The sequence below is a fragment of the Eubalaena glacialis genome, chromosome 1 (genome assembly GCF_028564815.1).
Source record: "Eubalaena glacialis isolate mEubGla1 chromosome 1, mEubGla1.1.hap2.+ XY, whole genome shotgun sequence".
NCBI lineage: Eukaryota > Metazoa > Chordata > Mammalia > Artiodactyla > Balaenidae > Eubalaena > Eubalaena glacialis.
Genome location: NC_083716.1, coordinates 6,489,098 through 6,515,126, shown reverse-complemented (window position 1 = coordinate 6,515,126; position 26,029 = coordinate 6,489,098). Strand labels below are relative to the sequence as shown.

Sequence of the window (26,029 nt, the reverse complement as noted above, 5' to 3'; positions counted from 1 at the left end):
AACTGCAAAACCCGCCCAGAGCTTTCACTACACCATCACGTTCATGTCTTTCAGGACTGATGGTTTCTTAATAGGAAATGTCTTTCTGGTCTGACTTCGAGGAAGATTATATAATTTTCTAAGCCCTGTGGATTTTATAGTTTCTACCACTGTCCTAGGTAAAAATGCATCTTCTAAAGTCTGACAATTCAGAAGTCACTATGCCATTAATTATAGCTTATATTAAACTTGTAGGAATCAAATACTTTAAGAATCAAATACTACCCCCAATTCTGTTATGAGCTTTATTTTTCAAAAATCAATTTTGGAATTTTTGGTTACTCTGACTAAAGATGACTACTCATCCTATCAGTCTTAATTATACTGTCCCCCACCCGATCCACCCCCAAATGTATGCCTTCTTTTCACCTGGCAATTCTAACTTTCAAATGTTTCAGACTTCTAATTCTGCCATTCCTCCCTTCCTTAGGCTTCAGCCAGTTATACTGAGAACCTCTAATTGTTTTCATAAATCCTTCTTCTGTCTCCTTAATCATTTTGTTACTTCCCTCAGGACTTTCTTGAATATCTTGAATCATGCGGGATTAGGGAATGATCATAGAATAAATCACTGTAATCGGTAGAAGATTTACTATTCAAGAAACTGTATAATCTACACAGGAAAAATTGAAAATATGCTGTAGTTATCATATATTTGAGATTCTAAATTACTTTCTTTATGGAAACAGATAAAATCTAAGTTGTGAGAAAACTGTCTGAAGTTCCCCAAACTAACGGATCAGTCATCCTTTATGCTTTGACTATAAAGCAGAATTAATACTCCTGAAGGTATTTGTGAAAGCGTGTGAATACTTAAGAAAAGGCTCTGGTAGAGAGCTGAGGTACTTGTCTTTGTTCAGCTGGTGGCTCAGCCAATATCATACAGTTTCCTTTTGGTTTCTGTTTAATCACTGGCATCACTACATATCTGGGTCATGGTCTAAAAGCTAGTGCTTTTTTTACTCTCTGAGTGAGATGATGGGTAGGAGAAAAAGGCCAGGAAATCAGTCTCTAAGAAGAAAGGTCTAACTCTTGAGATTCTGGGGGCTTTTAGATTTGGTCCACAGAGCAGTGGAGAGAGAAGCAGGGCCACAGTAACTGCATTAAAAAAAAAAAAAAAAAAAACCCCAAATGACACCTTGACTCTATAAAAGCAAAAAGAGACGCTCAGCTGTACATTTCCCATTGTTCTTTTGAAAAGACACTGTCAGATATGGAAGTGAAGATTTTTCTCATTCATCTTTTTAAGAAAAGTGTAGGGAGATAGCCTTCTGACTGTGCTATAAATTATATTTTCCTGCCTAACACTCCACTGACTGCTGTAGGAACACTGTGGGTACTTTTTTGTTCCCTGACTCTATGCTGAGGACTTAGCTTATGTCCCGCATCTCCAGCACATGCGCCTGCCATGAGGGAGGTGGCCGTGAGTGTGAGATGAGTCAGTGTGTCTTCTCTACTGAGACAGTTCACAGCAAGCCTTTGGGGCAGCCCAGGATCTCGCCTGATCCCATTGAAGGAGGTCAGCTCTGGAGATCAGCTCTGGAGATCAGCTCTGGAGGTCAGCTCTGGAGATCAGCTCTGGGGGTCAGCTCTGGAGATCACCCCCAGAAACTCCTCAGAGTCCCCACCTCCCCAACCCCATTCTGTGTTTCAGAACAGCTCCTGGGGTGGGTGGGTGATTTATTGATTGATTGATTTATTGATTGATTTATGCATGCATGCATGCATGCATGCATGCTGTGGCTTGTGGGATGTCAGTTCCCCAAGGATCGAACCCGTGCCCCCTGCAGTGGAAACAGAGAGCCCTAACCACTGGACCTCCAGGGAAGTCCCCAGTTCCTGCTTTTAGAAGCACTTCCTTGTTTGCCTTTCAGCATAGGTTTTATTTACTCTATATCAAGGATTCTTCTAAAGTATGAAAAAAGAGGTGTGATGGAACCAAATAGCAGTTCCATCAGTTAATTAGTAAACTGAAACCTGTATGTTAGTTATTAAAAGCTTCCCAACAAGGTTAAAAGGTTCCCAATAAGTAAACTTATTACTCTCTTAGGTTAGAATGAACATTACTTACTTACTTGTTCACAGGCCAGAAAGACTACAATGTCACCCTTCTCACCGGAGTGGTGAATTTCAAAGATAAGGCGTAAAATAGACTCAAAAGACTCCTTCTGAGCCCCACTAAGGTACACAACCTCCACTGGGTGCTTCTTTTTCACTTCTACGAGAGGCACGTTTCCATAATAAGAACTGAGTTTGCTGGTCAGGTGAGGTGAAGAGTTAATTATGAGCTTCAGTTCCGGTCTTGCCAGTAAAACATCTTTAAGAAGTCCAAGTAACACATCAGTTGCAATGCTTCTTTCATGAATATCATCTAAGATGATGACCCCATAGCTACCCAGAAAAGGACTGGACATCATTTCTCTCTGTAACATATCATCAGTACAATACCTACAAAGAAGAAACATGAAAGTTAGAATACTCTCATGAAGAAAATCATATAAAAAAACTCCTAACATAAACAACAAAAATGCCTTTCCTATATCCTTTTGTCTAACACAGGAGTTTAAATCTTTATCGGGGGCCAAGATTTCTTCAAGTTGATAAAATCTACAGGCCTTCAAAATAGAAAAATACACATGAACAAATTTTAAGCACAGTTTCCATGTGTTCACAGACCCTCTAAAGACCATCCCTGAGCCCTAGGTTCCAGACCTCTGCCTTACATGTTCACTACAGATATTAACAAGAGCTACATTTAACATTTGCCCTGAGCTTTTTTAAAAAAAGTAATTCAGCAAAATACCCTTGTCTGGTAAGAGTTCCCCCTGTTCCATCAATGTTAGAATTTTGAGTCAGAGCACACACTTCAAGGGAAGGATACACGGATGACTGTCCTCTCTCAGGCTCACGGCCCAGTGAGTCCACTAGTAGGACTCTGTCAGTGGCACATTGTGGGAGATGACGTCACCAGGGTGTTAGCATCAATGAGTTGGAAATGTCGCCCAAATAATAACCACACGAAAGCATCTAAAAAGTAACCACCTATTTGAGGGCAGCGTTCCTGGAGGAGGAACGGGTCATTAGTGATTTTCATGGATTTCCAGTAGTTCTTGGGGTGTAGTTAAAAATAATAGTAAAAATAAATACCTATTAGTCATCCAGCACCATACAAACATCATCTTTCTGACACTATTTACATATCTACCTATATTATTCCTTGAGGAAACCAATTTCATAAGTTTTCTACCCATTTAAGGTATTTATGTGTCCCTGTCTATGGCAGGTCTGAAACTGCTATTCTTAGAAAGGCCTGCTTGCAAGGTTGGCCCTTGGCTGGCATTTGGGAACTTAGATTTTGGAGGGTTCTCACCATTCCCAGAACTGATGCTTACTGTTTGTAATATGGTCTAACCTGCTTTCCTTCTGGGAGTCTGGAACTTTAGAATACAGTAGGAGGCAGAGGGTGCCTATGTGACCAGCCCCCAGTAAATACCTGGGCACAGTCTCTAATGAGTTTCCTTAAACTCGTTGCTACAACTCACAGCTGGAGGAACTAAGCATATCCCGGGTGAGTCCACTGGGAGGTGCTCTCGGAAGCCTGTGCCTGGTCTCCTCCGGACTTCACGCCTTGCACCATTTCCTTGTGCTGACTTTGCTTTGTATCCTTTCACTTCAGTAAATCTGAGTTGTGGATTAACTATATACTGAATCCTACGAGTCTTCCTAGCAAATCATCAAACCTAGGGGTGGTCTTGGAGACTCTGAAACAGTCCTCAATTAACCCTTTTCAAGGAAGAAAGAAAAAGGAGAAAACATTTATAAGTTCCTAGTGTGCGCCAGGCATTGTGCTGATAGAATAGTTCTCATTTAACTTTTAGAATAAATCTTCAAGGTAGACATTACTATCCCATTATTTACAAATGAGGAAACAGGTTCAGAAAGGTTAAGTACCCTGCATAAAGTCATAAAGCCAGGGAGAGAGTCAAGATTTAAGCCTGAATGTCTACTACGTCTCATGCCACTGTCAAATTATAAAGACGGGTCCCTTGGCCGCCATGGATTGGTAACAAAGCCCATGTTCTCCCTCTCTGCACCTTGACGAGATCAGAACATTTGCTCTCTGCCTTACTCCTACACTTGTTCTCATTCTGTGTCTGTCTTACCAAAAGAGCAATGATAAGCTGCTGATTATTCCTTTTCTCAAACTTAAGAAAGAAAATATATTAAATACTACAATATTATACTTTGTGCAAGATGCAAACAAACAGAGATGCATCCAAAATCTAGGTTTCAGGTCATCTTCTGCTGAGGGTAATTTGTATGATATAATGATATAAGTACTATTGACTCTTGTCTGAAAACAAGTTGTTTTAATCTATGCTACTTCCTTAATGTTATTCCCTTCTGAGCAAAACTCATCTAAGCACTTATCTGATAGGAAGAAATGCTTCCTCTCTGCCAGGCAGAGGAACTGTGTGTGTTATGTAAATACATCCAGGCTTAATTAAAAAGGGAGCAGATGTGACTCACCTAAAACTCTATGAGACTCAGCAAGCTAGACCTGGCCTTCCAAGTGATTATATAAAACTAAGGGAATACTAAGGATCCACCCTAAAACTTACCATACAAACCTCCAGTTTTCTACATAAGACAGAGATCTATTTCTTACCTTTATATTAATAAGATCATGTGTACAGTGCTTAAGAAAATAATGTTCCTGATAACTATGTAAAAAGATGGATACATTTTGGAAATGTAATTTATTTATTTATTTATTTATTTTTAAAATTTATTTTTATTTATTTACTTTTGGCTGCATTGGGTCTTCGTTGCTGTGTGCAGGCTTTCTCTAGTTGTGGCGAGCGGGGGCTACTCTTCGCTGCAGTGCGTAGGCAGAATTCTCACTGTGGTGGCCTCTCGCGTTATGGAGCACGGGCTCTCGGTGCGCGGGCTCAGTAGTTGTGGCGCACGGGCCCAGCTGCTCTGCAGCATGTGGGATCCTCCCAGACCAGGGCTCGAACCCATGTCCCCTGCATTGGCAGGCGGATTCCTAACCACTGCATCACCAGGGAAGTCCCTGGAAATGTAATTTATATTCTAAATTCTTAAGACTGAAATTTTGAAAGCTAAGAATATAATATAGGAAAGTTTTATTAATATTTTCTGAAATTATATGTAGTGAATTTGACCTTAAAAATTTGAGTAATTTCTAAAAAATTCTGTGTTCTAGAGGGTCCATATTTGAAATGTATGTCACTTCCAGAAGATATTGTGATATCTAGTTCAGAAAGACTATTTTAGGTATATAATATTCAGGTATCCACTGTTTTGAAAAAGGCCAGGAAAAAGCTTAAAGAAGAACTAAGCTGTTCTATATAGAATCCAGAAAAATGGTAGTGGCATAAAGATTATATTTACTAAGTGCCTATTATGTACCCAACAGACTAGATGCTAAGGAATTACAAAGAAAATGAAAAAGACAATATCAAATACAGAACACTACCTTCTATAATCAACAGTCACCCTTAGATCCTCTTATTTAAATAGCTATTCAATCTGAGCTTATCAAAACTTATGGCTAGCACGTGTCTCCAAGGAAATGAATGCGGCCCGAATTTACCTTTTCACCCAAATCACCCAAATCGCTAACAGGTGCATCGTGCGCCCATACACCAGTCATGGGCAGCAGCTCCCTGAGTCCTCACAACAAGCCTGTGAGCTGGTGTGTCAACCACCGTGTTTCACGGATGAGGAAGCGTAAGCAGAGAGGCTGGGGGACTTGTGCAAGGTGACAGGTGGGTGGGTGGCGGAGACACTCATTTTACAGCCACGCCGCCTGCTCTTCAGAGCACAGAGCACCAGGAGGAAAATAACGAACGACTTTCTTTTCTCTTATCATACAGAGCTTTTCACTAGCTTTGGCCCCTTTGCTGCAACTCAAACCCTGTTAGCAACAAATCAGAGTATCTGCTGACTCTGCACTGGTTGGGGGATGTCAGGGAGGAAAGTGCAGCATCCCAGCAACAAGAGTGACTGTAAAGTAAAGATGAGACGACCGGGCAGCCCGGCAGAGGCAGAAGGAACCAGAACCCTCAGTGGCCAAAGAAGGCTGCTAGTTCCCCTCCACCTTCTAAGGTGTACCTGCGGTTCAGCTCCTCCACACCTGAAGGCTATTTTCTACATTAAGGAAGGAAAGCTACATGCAGATAAGAGCCAAAAAAAATTTTCAACAGAAACTGTAGTCCTTCCTTTGGCTGTTAGGATTGAATGCTTGCAGGGTTTTCACTATAAAGCAATGAAAGCCAAGTCCCAACACATAAGAGATGCTTAAAAGGTGAGATGAGTCTTTGACCTACTCTGACAACATTATTGTGTTACTCCACAATTATTTATCTCTATGACTTTCTTAAAAAACAAACAAACAAAAATATATATATATGCACACGATCCATATCAATAAGATAAAAACATCATAAGATTTCATTTTAAAAGTGACTCCATCCAAGAGTCCTTTTCAAAAGGTTTCCAAAGTCTAGTCCATCTTTTAATTAAAACCATGACCACTTGAGAGGTCACTTCAAAACGTAAAGGATGAGGAATGAATCTGCTAGGCGTGGGGATCCTTCACCCTTTCAGGGTTGCATGTCCTGTCCTGTCCAACTCTCCAACTAGTCTGTGAGTTCCCAAAAGTAGGGAGGTTTTTACGTTTATTTGTATCACTATTGGACCATTTGCATAACAAATAATTTATAAACATATACAACGACTCGGGGACATCATGGCTAGAATAACAGAAGGTTACACATCTTCAAGAAGTTCAAGTCATAGTGCTACCGATCGAAAGATTCCCTATGGTTTAACACCAGCCTGAAGACCGATGTCCTCTATTTTCGAAGACAACATTTGAGGGAAAGCAGCTTAGTACAAACCAAATGAGTTATACAGGCTTTGTGACTGGGAGAACTGCAGCAGAGTCTGCAGCAGCCAGCTGGGACCAGGCACTCGTCTTTCCTTCCGTTATCAAGTGTGTTAAACATCCTCCATGGGACAAGCATGTCAGATGCCGGGGATACGAGTATGCAAAAACCATCCCTGCTATACTGTACTGTGCTATGCTGTGCTGTGCTATACTGTACTCCGCTATGCTACGTCACAGCATCCCTGTTACACTAGCGTAGGACGTCCCCAGTGATGTGCCAGGGCACTCTGGTGTGCCCCACAAGGGGGTTAGAGACACGCAGATACACTGAGGCTGAGACACTTGTCTCCTCAGACCCTGGGGCAGTCAGGCAGTGCCTGGGACAGCTGAAGCCCTTGAGATGGTCATCTTTGGCTGCAAGCAGCTTTGACCATTTCCTTAAGGTGCCATAAGATACTCACACTTTCAATGACGGCTATGATAGAAAACTGCTTGAGAAACTGGCCCAGAGCAGTGATTTTTTTCCACTTCTCTTTTTCCTTCTGTTAAGCTCTTGGAAACCACTGTGTAAAGGAAATCTCACAACTGTGGTAGCTACTGAGAAGGGTCCTTGGAACCTGTAAGAATCTCAAAACTAGAGTTTGAAAAACACTGACCTACACTGCCATGATGAAGGCTGAGACCAAGTTTTACAGAAGCCCAGCAGAGAGTTTTCTAATTTACACTACGGGAGGGTCAGAGAAGCTTTCCTGGAGCAGGTGACCTCTGCATGGGATCTTGTATGACGGGGAGGAATTAGCCAAGCCCGGAAGAGGCACAGACATTCCATGTGGAGGGAAGATCATGTGTCAAGGCACATGGCACATGGAGAACCACGTGTGTCAACACGGCTGGCACACAGACAACGCGTATGGACCCACTACGAGGCGGAGCTCCAGAAGCACAGCGTGAAGGTATTTGGGGCCAACCTAACAAGTCATGACTTTTTCCTGAGGATTATGGGGAGATACGGAAGAAGTTTAGACAAGGAATCCCTGACGGTGCCAAGGTGGGAAAATGAATGGTGCGTGTCAGGCTGGTGACAGAGAGATGAGTTACTATCACACGTTACAGGTACGTAAAGCAGAGAACGCAAGAATACGCTCTTCTAGGATCGCAGAGGACAAGCCAGGAGTCATCAGGTACAGCAGATGAAAGCCCCCCAAACCAACCTCAAGATCGTTTCACTGGTGCAGCAGTTCTCAAAAGGAATCACGTAGCCGACTTCATGACCGATGTTAACATCCATTTCGTCTGCCACCCGGAGGGCGAGCTGGACCGCAGTCTGCTTGTGGACCTGTGTGCACACCACGCCCCCGTGCTGGTAGTGGATGGAAAGGCAATATTCAGCACACCACTGAGGAACCTTTAACGGGGACAAATGAGACAGGATCAGCCCCGCTAGGAAAACAACACCACCACCACCAGAAAACCTCCAAGGGTTCATCTTATAAATGATCTGTTTTCTTCCACCAGTGAATCACTGGTGGGCTGCATTACAGCTTAGTTAGTGAAACTGAAGAATTTGTATTTATGCATAGAGTTAGTACTAGTAAATAAAGTTAGGAATAAACAGGAGTTAGCAGGGACTGTAAAAGTTAGACTCCCAGATTAAAAAAAAGGAAGATAAAAATAAAAGGCAAGGTAAAAAAAATTTTTTTAACCTCAGCTGTTCTGAAAAGACTAATGTATTTAAGATTATTATTTTCTTTCTGGTTAAAAGAAAACACCATCAAAGATATGGCTTCTGGTATCAACTTTTATGCTTTAAGCAATGCAAATATTAAATAGCATTTAGATGAAAACTAGTAGTTCAAAATTAAAACATTTACATTTAAATCTAAATGACCATAACAAAATAACCAGATAAGCCTACTTTACATTTCCCTGGCAATAAAAGCTAAAATACACTGCATTTATCATCTAAATACAATGAAAAATAAGCTCAGTGAGATAATTAACCAATCCATCCAGATTTGGAAAGAGCAAATTCCAAGATTGCTCTTGAGTTATTTATTTTTAAATCATTTTACTGAAAATGTATTATGGTTCAGTTGATTTTAAAGAGTTCATTTGCATAAGAATTATTACAGTAGAAAGTACTGAATTCATTTGTATGCTGGAATTTTAGGGCACTGTCAGTAAGTTACGCTTTGTTACATGTATTTTTAAAATAAATCATTCTGAGTGTTTTTTTAATAGATCCAAGGTATTCAAAAGTTTTAGTATTTTTAATTATCTTCAGATTTGCTATTTACTAGACCCATTGTGGAATTCTTAGATTTTTTTTTTTAATCAGTTTATTTATTTATTTATTTTTGGCTGCGTTGGGTCTTCCTTGCTGCACGCGGGCTTTCTCTAGTTGCGGCTAGTGGGGGTCACTCTTCGTTGCAGTGCGCGGGCTTCTCATTGCGGTGGCTTCTCTCGTTGCAGAGCACAGACTCTAGGCGCACGGGCTTCAGTAGTTGTGGCATGCAAGCTCAGCAGTTGTGGTGCATGGGCTTAGTTGCTCCGCGGCATGTGGGATCTTCCTGCACCAGGGCTCAAACCCGTGTCCCCTGCATTGGCAGGCAGATTCTCAACCACTGTGCCACCAGGGAAGCCCGAATTCTTAGATTTTAATACTCACTATAACTTGAAAAATAAACATAACTTACTAGAAATCAAGTAACTCCAAAATGAACACCTGCTGCAGACTGCAGATTCCCGATGATTAAAAGTGTAAATGTAGTTCCTCTATTTCAAGATGAGTGTCAGCCTTGTCAACAGGTTGAAAACTATCAGCAATTATTTCCTCAATAACCCACTTTGTTCTATGAAAGATGAACATTTAACACACTAAGCTCAGGAAATCTGGAATCAAGGTACACCACAAGTGACCAAAGTCAGGAGTTCTAGAACTGGTGTGCCACTAGTTTGTTATTTGTAAATCACCATTTCTCTAAGCTTCAGTTTCCTTTCCTGTAAAATGGGTTGAACGGATGAGACCTACCCTTCAAGTCTGAGCTCCTGTGCCATTTTCTCCCCAAGGCTTGCTGTGATACCTCCCCTCCACCCCCCACCAGGAAGGAGACCCCATAGTGTACTTCCTGACGACCATGGCATGGACCACGGACCACACTTCCTGCAGTTGCTGGTCTGTTCCAGTGCAGATCTGTTCACCCCACTAGACTATGAGCTCTGGGAGAACAGAGATCTGTCTTGGTCACCAAATAATCTTAAATAAGTTTATTCAATAAATATTTGTTAAATGAACAAATTAATTTCTTACACTTTCCAGAAATATTTTTAAATTCTATGATTCGATATATTCTACCTTGAATTGCTTCACAATCACACCTAACTGGGAATTCACATAAAAGTTTCTATCTCCCTCATTCCCTAGGAAGTTATTTTTTATCCTTGTCAAATCCTTACTTTTTAACCCGATTCCCTATTCCCTTCATATCTAGGTCCTTAGCTGAGACCTCAAATAACACTTTTGTGAGAAATTATATTAAAACTGTTTGAATCTTTGTCTCCCCACTAGAGTGGAAGATCCTTAAGGTGGACATGCGTGGTTCATATTCCCCCCACTACTTAATAGAGGACCTGACACATAAGAGGGATAATAAGTATTTGGATGGAAGGATGGATGAAGACATTAGAGTAATTGAAAAGAAGGGAGAGAAAGGCTTAGACTCAGGACTTAACAGGGGAGAGAAGTAATAAAACCAAGGGACATTTATTTCTAAGGAAGAATGAACAGTACTCACTAGCAGACTAATTATGCATAAGAAGAAACAAATATGTTAAGATCTCTGACTTAAAATACTAGGGTAATGGCATCGTTAACAACCAGAAATTTAAAAGTAAAATAAAACAGAATGAATGAATGAAGCTAAACAGTAGCATAAAGTGCTTCAGGGGGGAGCGAGGTGTTCAAGGGGAGGGAGAGAACCTTCAGGAGAGCCGGGAAAGTGGTCAGGGTTAAGGTCATCTTGATGGGAGGACATCCAGGTGTAGCCAGCGTGAGATCAACTGCAAAACAGGCCAGGAGCCTACGTGAGGGGCCAGAGCTAGAGATACACACAGAAGTCCTAGAATTTCAGAGGTGAAAGGAATCTCTGGAAGGCATGTAGGCCACGGCCTCATTTTACACATGAGGAAAGTCTTAGAAGGGTGACTTGCCCCAGTCATCCTGCCAGTAAACAGCACAGCCAGAACCTATCCAAATCTTCCAATTTCTCATCTAGCATAATTTCCACCGGGCCATGGTTGCTTCCGAGCATCTTTATACAAAGGTAGTAATATAAGCCATCCTGTTCTCAACAGTCAACACTTTTTACTACTCTTTCTAGCCTAATAGCAATGTCAGGGGACAGTACTACGATGACGGCGGGCACTATTTCACACAGCTAGAACTGCTGCTGAAATGACACCATCTAGTTTCACTAAAACACCTGGATATACTCAGTCTGGTTATTATTCTAAGATCCAGGATAGCTGCTTTCAAACTCTAGAATTCTACATGATTCAGATGATTATGGGCCACGTTCCCAAGGTTCTGATTTTGTTTTCTGAGTGCACTTCATTTATTTCTATTTACTCACATAAACAAATTCTGCAAGACTAGACTATTACAGTATGTTTATAATGTTATAAACATCATATAGGCCTGGCAGTGGAATAAATATAAACAATCCAACAGTCCTCGCTGTTCTTTTTGCCCTCCTCCACAATAGAGCAAATTATTTCACCTATGAGGCAAAGAAAATAATTCAGAAATGGGACAGCTCTTCTAAACATCAGTTCAAATAACCAGCAAAAGACTGAACACATGCACATTGGGCTTAATGTAGGGATGTCTGCTGACACAGCCAAGCTGAAAGTTGAGCACAAGTCACAACTAATTGCAGAGCACTCACCCCAGGCAGCTCTGACTGCCTACGACGCATTGCCCCTTTCAGTAAGTCACACATGGATGACGACAGTAAGTGATGCAAATGCAAACTGAAAGGGTCGTCTCTGAACAAAAAGGAGAGACATATGAAATCACCTCTCCTAATTATAACAACTTCTGTGCTTTAGCATACCTTCCGAATCGCTCTAAGCAAGCTAAGGCACACTGTGAAGTCTGATGCCTTAGCAAACTCCAAGTATCGGCTGAAAAAAAGTATGATTCAGCAAATGCCAGAAATGTGAACATTTTGTAATTTCAAGGGGCACTAAGATTACAGCTTCACAGGGAACTCCTGCATTCTCTGCACTTATAGCAAATACCGTACCATTCCGCGCCCTGATTCTCATTCTCCTCTGGGAGTGGCTTTTTCTTTGTCCCAACAGTACCTTACCCTTCTCACCAATGCATTATGTGCCTTGAGATTTCATGTCTCTCTCTATAGTTTCTCTTTGGAAGATATGCGCACCCCGCCCCCCGGCATCTAGAACATACTTTAGTACTTAGCAAAAGGTGTGCAATTTGGTGAACAAAACAGAAAACTGTTCTTTTATAACTGAAAAAAACAAACCTATTTACAAATTTTCCTGGGCCTTTCAGCAATAGATAACACCCACATTTATATATTCGGTCTAGAAAATTTTCCTACTAGAAATCACAACTTCACATATTTTCATTCTGAACTCATCCAACAACTTTTTCACATTCTCTCAATCCAGTTTTAAAGGCCATTTTCTGGACTGTGTGACGTGCCACACGTGCTAAAGCCTGAGCGGCGAAGCGGGCTCCGGGTCACGCAATCAGGATCAGCGCAGATGCTGACAAAGCGCGACCGGTTCCTGGCTCTTATCTCCTCCCTGAAAGCAAATCACCGGGACTCTGGCCCATCTGCCGCTACGAGAGTAGGTAAGAGGGGTCCTCCAAGTAACCAAAACCTAATCTACATCAAGGCTTCACCAGCTTGACTTCGTAACTGGAGCTCTACAAGTTGTACAGATTCGGAATGCGAAGCCAAGACACTCCATCCCCACCCCGGGCAACAGGCAGGAGGCTGGGCTGCTGGACTCTGGGAGGCTGGGGCCCAGGATCCTCGGCTGGTCCTGATCCAGATCGGAACCAGGAGGGCAGCAGAGCAGTCTCATTGCTGCCACCGCAGCAGGAGGACAGCCACATGAGTCACACTGGTGTGGAACCTCCTGCCCCTCCGTCCACGGCTAGAGATTTCGTCCCCTCCTCTAGTGGATATACGAGTAAAGGACGCGAGACAAAAGTCATCTGTGAGACACGACGCTACTACAGTTAAACAAATTCTAGTCCCAAAGGCCCTCAAGCCCTTGTTTTATGTCCCCGGCCTGCCCATGGTGACTGATTCCTCTTCTGGGCCACCCAGGGCGCAGCTGTGCCAAGGTCCCCATCACTCACTTTTATTTAAGTACCAGAATCATGAAATCCAAAGTTGAAAGGAACCATAAGGACCAGCAATTCACCCAAAGGCATGAATCTCTAGAGCCAACATTCCTGCAGGCGCCCTAAGCTGCCCGACGTGAACCAGAATGTCAGAACTCATTCCTGAGGAGTGGGTCCCCTTCTGCATTAAATGTCACATGTCCCTGGATGCCATAATTTGTATACCTCTTGAGTGAACACAGGTAGACTCCGCCAGCAGAAAATGCGGGGTACGTTACTCACCTAATAAGGTGGAGTTGTTCTATGCCGTCCGGCTTCTTAATTTAGGCTGAAGCTCAGGTGCGTCATGCTTATTCGGCTCACTAACCCAACCATTTCAGGGGAAGTTTCAGGACAAGTAAGTAAATAGATGGTTCTAAAAATATTTCATTCTCTTTTAGGCTTTTTCATAAATCTGCCCCAAAAAAGGTAACAAGAAAAGGCTCTATACATGTATGAAAAGTTGTCCTCTTTTCCAGAGGGCAGTCACAAAATAGCCTTCATACCATCTGCACTAAAGAGAGGTGGAATTTTTAGGATCCAGCAAAGCACTTGTGGTCCTCTTTGGAAAGCTTGGGGCTAAAGACAGACTTTTCTTTGAAAGGTTTAAAATGCTGAGGAAAAAGAAAATAGTCTTAGAAGCTCTTTAAAAAATAACCAAGTTGTTTCCAGAATTAAGAAAACAACTGATGCTCCCATTATTTAAATTGGTTTAGAATTTGATTTCTCCTACCCTGAAGATACATATTGCCTTCACACTTAACAGAAACAAGCATGATTTATGAAAATGATCAAGAAGTTAGAGATGACAAGAGAAACCACTGCTAGGTATTAACATAACATATTACATGATAACAATTCTTGCCCTTTAAGATCACAAATTCTAAAAGAAAACTCAAGGAGTATATATTAAAAAAAAATTTTTTTTAAACAATAGTGTGGGTTAGCAATTCTGAAACTAAATTTTGAGCATTCTAAGATTGAACAGGTAAAGATATTATGAATAATGAGTGCTAAGTTTCTCATAGTTAGTGAAGGGAGTTACAAATATGGAAGCGTGGAAGGCTAGAATGAACGCTGTACAGCTGAACTGGAATCAGAGACATCAGTAGGAACCCATGGTTTTTAAGAAGAGAGAGACAGAAATACAGATAAAACAGAAATATACATAGAGAAAGAAATACAGAGAAATAGAGAGAAACAGAGAAAGACAGAAATCGAAAGAGCTAGAGAGATAGAAGGAGAAGCAGGAGGACCTAGAAGCAACGACAAGTCAATGGCCAACGGGCACTCAGCACCCATCTCCTGGTTTTTAAATACAATTCCCCACTAAAAGGAACCACCAGGGCTCCTTGAGAAAAATGGCTGTTTCCAAGACTGGAGCAGGGAACATACTAGGTGAGCCTATAACATCTTACTGGGCCAGAAAGCAAAGAAATGCTCAGAGAATGATGTCAAAAGAACACAGAAGGCATCCTGAAGGGGTTCCCATGGGCCACATTGGGGACAATTTGAGCAACAAAATAAATGGGCTTAGTAATGAATTATCACCTACAGAATAAAATAAGAATTCATGAGTCCACACTGACATAAATAAATGAATAAATAAATAAGGAAGAAGAAAAAGCTCAGTTTTACGGAAGAATTCCAAATATTAAATGTATTGATAGAAGGAATTTCAGAAATAGAAAAATCACCATTTGGTTACTACAGTGTAATAACGTCAAAGGTAAGAATCATCCAAGGATGCTAAAATTAGTAGCTGGAGGCACGACAAGAAGCAGACTCTACATAGTCTCCAAGTATCTCCCCATATCTCTTAAATGATAGGTGGGGAATTGTAACTTGACAATAGAGATCAAGACAGTCACCACCTTACCAAGTTATCAAATTTAACATCACCAGTCATGGGAAAAATCTTCTGTCTCCTGCTACGATGTCCTGAGGAGGACACATAGCACTTCTGTGCTCTTCCTGCCACAAACGCAAAATTGGAATCTAATCCAAAGGAAACACCAGACAGATTCAAACTGAGGGATGTTGTACAAAATACCTAACTTGTACTCTTCAAAAATGTTGCGGTTGTGAAGGACAAGGAAAGACTGAGAAGCTGCTTCAGATCAAAGGTGATTAAGGAGAAATGACAAGGAAATGCAATGTAACTTTGGATTGGATTCTGGACTAGAATTTTTTTTTTAATTACAAAGGTCCTTAGTGGGCAAACTGATGAAATTTGAATGTTATAAGTTAGATTTTGGTAATTATATTGTGGCTAGCCCTGTTTTAGTAGATATTGCTTAAGTATTTGGAGGTGAAGGGTATCATATCATTAACTGACTCTTAAAATGTTCAGAATAAAAATCTGTGTGTGTGTATGGAGAGAGAACGATAAAGCACGTGTGGTAAAATGTTAACTTTGGTGGAATCTGGGTGAACTATATGTGGAAAATCTTTGTACTATTTTTGCAACTTTTTGTAAGTCTTAAATTATTGCAAAATAAAAACTTTAATCTTTTTTTTTTTTTTGGCTGCGTTGGGTCTTCGTTGCTGTGCGCGGGCTTTCTCTAGTTGTGGCGAGCGGTGGCTACTCTTCATTGCGGAGCATGGGCTCTAGGCCCGCGGGCTTCAGTAGTTGTGGCACGCGGGCTCAGTAGTTGTGGCTCATGGGCTTAGTTGCTCCACGGCAGGTGGGATCTTCCCGGACCAGCGCTCGAACCTGTGTCCCCTGCACTGGCGGGCGGATTCTTAACCACTGCACCACCAGGGAAGCCCCTAAATAATTTTTAACTTGCCACTTGTCCACAGAAACCAGGAAAATTATAACCCTTCAGTTTTCATCATTAGCTTCTTATGACAAACTAAATCATTCACTGTAGCAACAAGTCATCACAACAAACAGAAAATCATAATAAACCCTTGATACTGGCAGCTATAAACAAGATTAAAGAAAAAAAAAACCTATTGTCCATTTCACCCCTCTTCAAGTTCCATTTAGAACAAGTAAGCCTCAGAGGTAATAAAAACCTTAAAGCAGCAAAGTATAGTAGAAAGAGTTCTTAGAATTCCAGCTCAGAAAGTTATGTGACATTCATTAGACAAATTATCAAACCCCTCTGGGCCAGGGTTTCATCATCTGAAAAATGAAGGGGTTCTATCAGATTATCTCTGTGGTCTACTCTAATTCTTACATCATGAGAACCTACAAATGAATTTCATAATAAAAATACTTATTGCTTGCTTTACAATTTAAGAGTAAAATAAAGATCTCACTCAAATCAAACTTCAAGTTCAAATATAACAACAATAAACTGGCCAGTAAATAGTCATTAGCTATCTATCCTAATTCTTTCCTCCTTTTTAGATCCTGAAGTGTGTGGCTCTAGGCCTGGATCATATTTGGCCACTCAGTTATTTCTTACAGTCTGGAAAATAAGAATTTCCTTGTGCTTTTGACTTTCTGTAACTTAACCAACTTCACCAATAAGCATATCCACACATCCTGATTATCAGACTGCTGGACATGTAAACATGGCAGTTAATCCCAAAACCTATGGCAGGCAAATAACATCTATCACATCTTTTAAAATATAATATGCACAACAAAATAATTTGAATAGATTTTTCTGCTATTCTAAAGAACATTCAGTGGTACAATAAACACAATTAATATCCACATAAGTATTAACTTTTATTCAGCTGGCTTTCACAAAGAAATTTAGGGAAGCAACTTAATTGTTATGCCTGAATTGCTGATGCTCTTTTTTGTTTTGTTTTTTGGTTTAGATAATATCATTATTAGAACAGAACACTATGCTGTGACACTGTAATTATTTAAGTAATAAAAAAGTACAACATACAAAGCAAATGCTTTTTTGTAGTGGCTACTCACCTGAGAGCTCTTGCCACACTTAGCATCTCCTGAAACGATCACAATTTGACTTTGAAGCAGATTTTCCATAAAGGAGTATTTTTCCTTCCATATTGGAAGATCTTCTCTTTCTTTCAGAAGTTTATAATAACGTGATGAATATGGCAATCCATCAAAAGGGTTAAGTTCCAAATCCTCACAGGCCAAAATCCCCTCCTCATCCCCCTCACTGGAATCGAGGGATTCAGGAAAATAGCGTTTTTCAGAGGAAGAGTTTGGACATTCCAGTTCTTCTTCTTCCATCTTGTCCAAGTGAGCTTAAGCAGCTGGCATTCTCCTACAATAACCCACTGCAAATAGAGTTGAAAGTCCACATATACAAACTCAGATGTCCCAATCTCTAGGACTTCAGTTCAAGGTTTTAGCAAGCTGAATTCCTCAAATCTGCGTCTGTTCTTCTTTGCTGCATTAGCTACTGTGCTGGCTCACCAGCACTCTTCAGCACGTTAAATGATTGTCAATAAACCATGCTAAACACAAACAAAAAAAAGAAGGAAAATCAGGTACATATACATACAAGATGTTCAAAAGAAAAAGCATACGCATTCAAAAATAAAACATGATTTTTCCTGTTAACTGGTTACTGTCTGTCATTTCTGCTGTCTGTTTAAAAGGCCAGGAATAATATAGGTTAATTCTTAAAGTCTGGTTGGCTGCAGTTTTTTCCTGGCCAGTTTGGAAAACAATTCCACACTGGACCTGGTGCTCTCTGCCTGATCTGCCTCTATCACAGGTCCCAGCATCTTGATTGACAGTGAATAGAAAGCAACAGGGGGACATTGTGAGTGTGAGCCTCAATCACGTGGTCACTAATCCCACTACAAAAGAGATGCCAGACCCTATAAAAGGGAAAATTGTGAGGGCCTGGGGAGTGTTCTCCAACACTGGCTACAAGAGTCTACTATTTATTTATTTATTTAGTATTAAGAACTCCTCTAGTTTAAAGGAGAATATTAAAAAAAATACTTCATTTTACATTTGCTTGTGCCAGTTTACAAAGTCAAGTGAGTGGGTTTCTTATTTTATTCCATCTGAGGCTATGGCTAGCTTTTGTTAATGAGGTCTTTGTTTGCTTAATTAAACCAGTAATCTCAAGCATATTTCTCGAGATTCCTGGGTCTTGAGCCCAGTATGTCATATTCAAGAGGCAATAAAATACATTTAATTTAAATGAAGAAGTGAAAAATTGCCTAAGAAAAGGTAAAATTTACGCTAGTAACACTCCCTACGTGTCAGGTAAGGGGTCCTTCCTTTTCCAATCACTGGTGATTTTTTAAAACTCTAATCAGTATTGCTGGAAGTAAGCACCTTTTCGCATCAATCAAGGGAAAACTAAAAAGACAGAAAAACTCGAGTATAAAAGAACAAATAATAAAATACATTTCATGATATCTTGTCACTCAGATCACTCTTTTTACAGCACCCCATTTATCGGAACTATTGCTTTTTTTTCTTTTAATGTATAACACACCACTTTATTTTTTTAACTTCCTTTTTAAAATTTTTTTCAAATTTATTATTTTTTAAATTTATTTGGCTGCGCCGGGTCTTAGTTGTGGCATGCAGGGTCTTTTTTTTTTAGTTGCGGGATCTTTTTTTTTTTAGTTGCGGTGTGTGAACTCTTAGTTGCGGCATGCAAACTCTTAGTTGTGGCGTGCGAACTCTTAGTTGCGGCGTGTGGGATCTAGTTCCCTGACCAGGGATCGAACCCGGGCCCCCTGCATTGGGAGTGAGGAGTCTTAGCCACTGGACCACCAGGGAAGTCCCGGAACTACTGCTTTAGATTGTCAGAGTTAGTGGGCTCAAACGGCTAGCTCCTAATCGTAAGTAATAAAAAAAAACCTCCCCATTGGTCAAGCCAGGCTCCAAGGAAACAGTCAATCACTTAAGAAACATTCGCTGAGTGCCTTTTCCGGGCTTAAATTAATAAACTAGGCACTGGACACCCACTTACTTTGGGGGTAGGACGAAGAGTGGGATAGAATTTTTAAAAAGTCACATACAAATAGGCCAAAAGAGGGAGAAACCAGAGCGGGAAAAGGACGTTTTGGCTCTATGAAGGTAGAGTTCTTCAAAATTCATTCTAAAAACCATTGTTTCAAAATTATAATGGAATTATAACGTTGTGATAACACAAATGCAACATGGATTAACTCTACAATTCTTCACTGCCCCATGGCTGAGACCAGATCCACAGAATAGCTCCGAAAACACAATAGCCTGAGATCACAGGACAAGCTAACTTTGAGAAGGTATCCAAGAGTCAGAAAATTCTACTGCTTAAGAGAAGTTAACATTTAGTTTTTTGGGGGTTTTTTGTTTTTTTTTTAATTAATTAATTTATTTTTGGCTGTGTTGGGTCTTCATTTCTGTGCGAGGGCTTTCTCTAGTTGTGGCAAGTGGGGGCCACTCTTCATCGCGGTGCGTGGGCCTCTCACTATCGCGGCCTCTCTTGTTGCGGAGCACAGGCTCCAGACGCGCAGGCTCAGTAGTTGTGGCTCACAGGCCTAGTTGCTCCGCGGCATGTGGGATCTTCCCAGACCAGGGCTCGAACCCGTGTCCCCTGCATTGGCAGGCAGATTCTCAACCACTGCGCCACCAAGGAAGCCCAACATTTAGTTTTATATTCAATTTTTGTTTTGTTCTGATTAGAATCCCTTCCAAGGGATCTCATTGTACATGTAAATTAAATTACTGTAATGACCAATGATTGCCTTAGGTACTATTTCTGAATTGTTTTAACTTAAAAACAAACAAAAAAGCAGAGCTATTATTTTTACCAAATATGTGTCTTTGAAATGTTTCTCTTAATTTTATAGCACTCCCTAAAAGTGTAATGATCTTGTAATTAAAGTAAAATCTTACTTATAAAGTATTTACCACTTTGAATCCTCGGGGAACAGTCACGTTTTCTGAATAGTCATCTTTCTAGAGATCTAAGGCTCACCTAGCCCCTTCATAACACATACAATGTGTACAGATACATCACCCACTTCTCTGTTATGGTGATTAAAAGATGACCACAGATTCTCTGCCATTGCTCCCATGGAGAGGTGGAGCCTATTTCCTTTCCCCTCGAGTCTGAGCTGGCCCTGTGACTCACTATGACTACAAGAATGCAGTGAAGTGATGATCAACTACTTCCAAGGCATTCACATGCTTGAAACACTCCCCCTTGGAGCCAGCTGTCATTCTGTGAGATGCCCAAGGCACAGGGAGAGGCCACTGGGAAGAAACCAAAGCTTGGCGTCTGTTTTCAGAAAGCACAGACCGCCAACCATGTGGGTGAGCCGTGGAAGATGCTCTAGCCCAGTAAAGCCTCCAGATGACCACAGGCCCAGCCAACAGGACACCCAGCAGAAGGAGCCAAGTCAACCCAAAGAACCATGGGAAGGGTACATGGTCACTGTCATAAGCTACCAAGTGCCAGCAACAGATAACCAGACTTCTGCCTACTAAACAGAGTATACTCAGAATTCAACGTTTTCTTCATAACTCAACATCACCAGTACATTGGTTCCTATAACACAATGATGATTTCAAATTTCCCTGAAGTGACAGGGGTCAAACCCAGACTGTGGCCCCAGAGTCCTCCTTTCTCTGGGGATTCAGTACCCACGTCACACTGTGGTCAGCTCATTTACCTGGTGAGGCCATTCTCTGCTTCTCTAACCTGCTCTCCTACTTGGCATTTAGAAACCAGTTAGGCTTGTTTGACAGAAATACTTGTAATGGTTGAGTCCACAAAGGGCTCTACGCTGAATCCAATGAAACTGAAGGGTAAAGCTATGAAGTCTGTGACCTCTATTTCCAGTTCTCTCAGGACCTTTTTACTGCGATATAGACTGAGTTCCAGATTTGGAGGGGGGAGTGGCTGAGTTTTGAGCCCACCCGACTCCCACGACACACCTCTCCTCATTTACCCAGCAACTGGCATCAGTCATGTCAATGATTTTCTCCTAGATGTAATTAAATACATACAAAAGATCCATGTCTTGGCCTTTGGCAAATTTAATAGTACTAACCTAAATAAAGGAAAACACATAATACGGTAGGCTACTTGCCACTCAAAATAAAATTTAATAAAAACTGTTATCAGTATAAACAACATTCTACTACAAGTATTTTAAATCTGAAAGATTGGCATTTGCTCCTTTTCAAAGCTATGCTACCTGAGACTGTAGATCACAAAACTCGTCAAAGACTGCCCTTTGAAGTGAATCTATTACAACTCTTCAATGAGTATTTATGAAAATAATACATATCTAGTATAACATGAAACCACCTCACCAAGAAAAGAATCAGAAGTTGATGTAAGATGAAGCTATGTGTTAGCCATTTATATTTTGGCTCTGGTCCAGTAATTCTAGAAATGTAAATGTAGTTCATAGACAACGAAGGATAAAGTTTGCAAGGGACTAAGTGAAACAAGATTGTGAAATTTGTCCTGAATAACTGTTTCACTGTTCAATGCTCCTCTTCAGTATTTCTCTCCATGTTCAATTTAATATAAATGTGTTCTTCAGACCTACCAAACTCTCAAACGTACCATTTTAGCAATTGCAGAGATCTGGAGATTTCCCAACACAGTCTCTGGACCTCTTCCCTTTTCTCTCTATAATAGGGCCCGCATGGTCTCATCCTGTTTCATGGCTTTAATGCCATCATATGTGGAGGACTCCCATTTATACATCCTGTCAATCCTCTCTCCTAAACTTCAGGTCTCACGTATCCAACTACCTACTTGTCATCTCCAACTTGGATATTTAACAGGCATTTCAAACTTTACGTATCCAAAACTGAGCTGTGATATTTGCCCCAAAGCCATAAACCTGGTCTTCTCATCTTCTTCCTTTTAATTGCTCAGACCAAAAATTTTGAAGTTATTCTTCATTTCTCTTTATCGCAAATTCCACATCTGGTCCTTCAATGGATGTGCTGAGTAACAGCCTCCAAAGATGTGCACGTCCTAATCCCCGGGATTTGTGAATATGTACTTTGCTTGACAAAAAGGGCTGCAGATGTGATTAAGTTAAGGACCTCGGGATAGGGAGATTATCCTGGAGGGTCCAAGCTAATCATAAGAATCTGAAACTCAGAGAGCCATTCTCAGCTATAGTCAGAGGGAGATATGACCATGGAGGAAGGGTCAGGGAGATGCAACGTGTTGGCTTTGAGGATGGAGGGAGGGGCCATGAGCCGTGATGTGTGTGACCTCTAGAAGCTGGGATTCTCTCCTACTGGGTCTAGAAAGCAGCATAGCCCTGCCGACCCCTTGACTTTAACCCAGTGAGATCCTGTGATGGACTTCTAACCGAAGCACTGTAAGATAATAAATTACCACTAAATTTGTGGTAATTTGTTACAGGAGCAATAGTAAACTAATACATCTGATCATGTCAGCTCTACCTTCAAAATACATCAAGAACCCCATACGTTCTACCGTGAACAGCTGGTCTGAGCCACCATCCTCTCCCCTGGATTACTGCAATAGCCTCCTGACTGGTCTTGGTTCCACCCTTAGTCTCTTGGAGTCAAAGTGATCCTGTTAAAGTCAGCTCACGTCTTCTCCGCTCAAAAATTTCTAATGGCTTCCCATTTCATCTTACTCCAAGGAAAAGCCACAATCCTTAATAGGATCTACAAGTCCTATGGGACCTACAGCCATCACCTGTCTGCCCTCGTTTCCACTGGCTCCCTCCCTTGCTCACTCTTCTCTACCCACGTGGCCCCTCACTATTCCTCAAACACACGGCACACGCCTGCCTCAGGGACTTCAGGCCTGCTCTTCTCTCCTTCTGAAATGTCCTTTCCTCAGATATCCAAACGGCCAGTTCCCTTACTTCCCAAAGATCTTCATCAAATGTCAACTCTGTGAGGGCTTCCCTGCCACCTGGCTGCCCTGTCTGAACTTCTATCCACACCCCCACACCCCAAACCCACTTCCTAGCTTCTTAACCTGCATTATTTTACCTCTTTATTTTGTTTATTGTTGGTGTCCTCCACCAGATTGCAAGCACCCTGAGTCAGGGATGTGTCTATTTTGCTCCCCACACCTACAGCAGTGGTGACACATAGAAAGCATTCAATAAATATTTGTCAAATGAATGAGTGAATGACATTATTAGCATGTCAGGGATACTGTTGTTTGACTTTCCAGGTTGCCCTCGATTCAGTCAGTGACCAAGTCCTTCAAAATTCAGGATTCTGTTCCTTCCATCTCCCTCGTCTTTCATCCCCAGACGCCCGTGACCACCTACCTTTCTCCTCAGTCTCTCCACCGCAATCTCTCTTGCACAGATTTGCACTTTCATTATTTCACTCTCCTCAAAGTTCCAGTTAGCTTGCTACTGCTGAATGAACAGAGTTGAAACACTTCTGTCAGGAACTCACTATGTTTCTGGATTTCGGTGACTTTTCTGTCCCCTTTCATTAGTGATATAGAATAGACCCCTGCTGTTTTTAAAGCATATGGCCTGAAATTTTGGTGAATCACCACAACCATCAACTGAAATATCTGTGCAAGCTCTTGAGTTTTCCCTTGAACCACATACCCAAACCACAGATTAGCTCCTTTTGCAACATTTATTAAAGCTGTTTCTTTCTTGGTGACTTGAGAAGAGGAATTGTGTGGAAAATCACAGAGCTGCACTGAGGTTCACATAGCAGCGTTGTCACGCTTGCTCCAGCAGGCAGCTGATCTTTCGGGCCACTTGTAAATAACCAGTATGAGAAGGCAACATCCTTAAGTATTAGGGAACTACTGAACTATCTGTACTACTTACTCTCTTTCCCCCATATTTTCAGTCTCTCTACTTGAACCATTATTGAGCTATACCTTCTTTGGCAATTTCCAGAGTCTGAACCCAAATATAGTGGGTACTCGGTTAGCAATTAGAGGCTGAGTAGATAACCAATCACTTTCTGTTCTTTGGGGGTTTTATGCTTTTAAGAGTAACATCTGATTGTATTTTACTACAGGTATTATTCTTAATCTAATTAAGAATTAAGTTTTCTCTATTCTCAAGTTTTCTCATCTTCAATGCCTATATTTTCATGGCTTCCATTTTCTTATTCAACCAATACTTGAGTGCCTACTAAGTACCTGCCCTGTGAACATGGGGGTGACACATGTGAACAGGCAGGGCTGGGTCCTGTCCTCATGGGGCATATAGTCTAGCTGAGGATGAAGGTGAGGTGTGAAACAAAGACTCTTAATCTTATAGTCAAGTAAGTAAAAGAAGGAAAAACGGCAGGTATAGAACAGGAAAAATAAAAAGACCCTGGGACAGGTAAGTTCATAGATGAGACAAGGGCCACATCACAATAGACTTGATATGCTATGATAAAGAGACCGTGTTTTATTTTAAGTGCCATGGGTCTAACTCACCGAGTCATTTCTTGATCAAAATTTTTATTTTTTTACTCTTTTTGCTTTTCTTTACAATTTTCCAAAATCTAATGTATTATTCAATTTTCTAAATATTATCTATAGTTTTCCTAACACCTACCTTCAATTTTCTTAAAGTTATTACTGAGATCAAGTTCTAGAAGAGTTGGTGACAGTTGAATGTAAATGGCAGAATAGAACAGATAGTGGGGTTATGAGCAAGCTTACCAAATAGGGCAGTAAGAGAAACCAATGAACCATTTTCATGTGAAAAATTATAAGAATTATTAAAAACTAAGTAACATTTCTTGACTTTGAGTGTTTATAATTATTTTCACTTAGGTCTGGGAAAATAGGTCTCTTCTATGATCTAAGTCACAGCCAATCCTTTTTCATCTCCATTGTTTAGGGAAAGGGTTCTTTCCCTAAACACACCCAGACTTTGCCTTTTAAAAAATTATTCTTTTAATATGACTCCCAAATTTGTTTTGACACTATTTACCAATGCATTTTTCTTGAAGAATCTGTGCTAATTTTTATTGAAAGTTTTAAAGTAATTTAATATCTATTTAATGTCTCTTCATATTCTGCAGAACAGGAAATTATTTATTATTCAAATGTTTGCAAACAGGATCAAATAGACAATCAGTAATATCTTAAAAATCCTAGAACCTAAGGATGAATCTTCTATAATACTAATATCAAAAAGTTATACTTTTGTCAGTTATATTTAAAAACTAAGATATTCCCTAGTGTTGCAGATTTCTGAATCTCCCAGGAAAAACACAACCTTAATAAAGTAAACCCTGATCTCCATTATGAGAGTACAAATGCTGAAAAAATAAAGGCATTAATTCTGTCCTTTTACAGGCGCAGGTCAGCAAAAGGAGACATCTGCCTACGTGGAACCTTTGGAATGAAGCTGTAACACTAACACAAACACTCACCACACGTACTCAACACATTTACTCAGGTTTTCACTTTGTGTCCTCTAGCTCTAGGTTTATGATAGACTTCCTAAGGTCAAGATCCGTTTCGGAGCCATCCTTGCGAAGTCTACAATATATAGGGCTTTGCACAGATTATGTGATCAATAAATATTATCTGAAATAATAAATGATATACTTGTGAACCACGACTATAATGTTTAGAAGAAAGAAGGTTAATGAGGCATTACGAGTGAATAATAACTCTTCGGGATAAAGGGCCATTATTTTTTTTTGGAGAATGGGATCATTAGTCCCATATTCCATGCCAATTCTATTCAAAGTGCTTGTTTGCGGCAAGATAAGGAGCTTAAACCAGAATGTGAATTAACTCACTGCTTCC

At 40.7% G+C, this 26,029-nt stretch overlaps 1 protein-coding gene across 4 annotated transcripts in view; it reads right to left on the bottom strand.

The window, feature by feature from the left end:
* Window positions 1-26,029, bottom strand: part of DHX32 (DEAH-box helicase 32 (putative)) — a 55,267-nt gene that overhangs the window by 22,683 nt on the left and 6,555 nt on the right. For 2 of the 4 annotated variants that reach the window (XM_061184175.1, XM_061184266.1), the window contains exons 2-5: window positions 23,571-23,663; window positions 17,272-17,780; window positions 8,170-8,363; window positions 2,115-2,487 (exon numbers count right to left, since the gene is read on the bottom strand). In XM_061184175.1, the coding sequence (XP_061040158.1) occupies window positions 2,115-2,487; window positions 8,170-8,363; window positions 17,272-17,553 (849 nt within the window). In that variant the 5' untranslated portion in view covers window positions 17,554-17,780; window positions 23,571-23,663. The remainder of the gene's footprint in view (window positions 1-2,114; window positions 2,488-8,169; window positions 8,364-17,271; window positions 17,781-23,570; window positions 23,664-26,029) is intronic. The other 2 variants (XM_061184089.1, XM_061184356.1) reach the window with 1 other exon arrangement.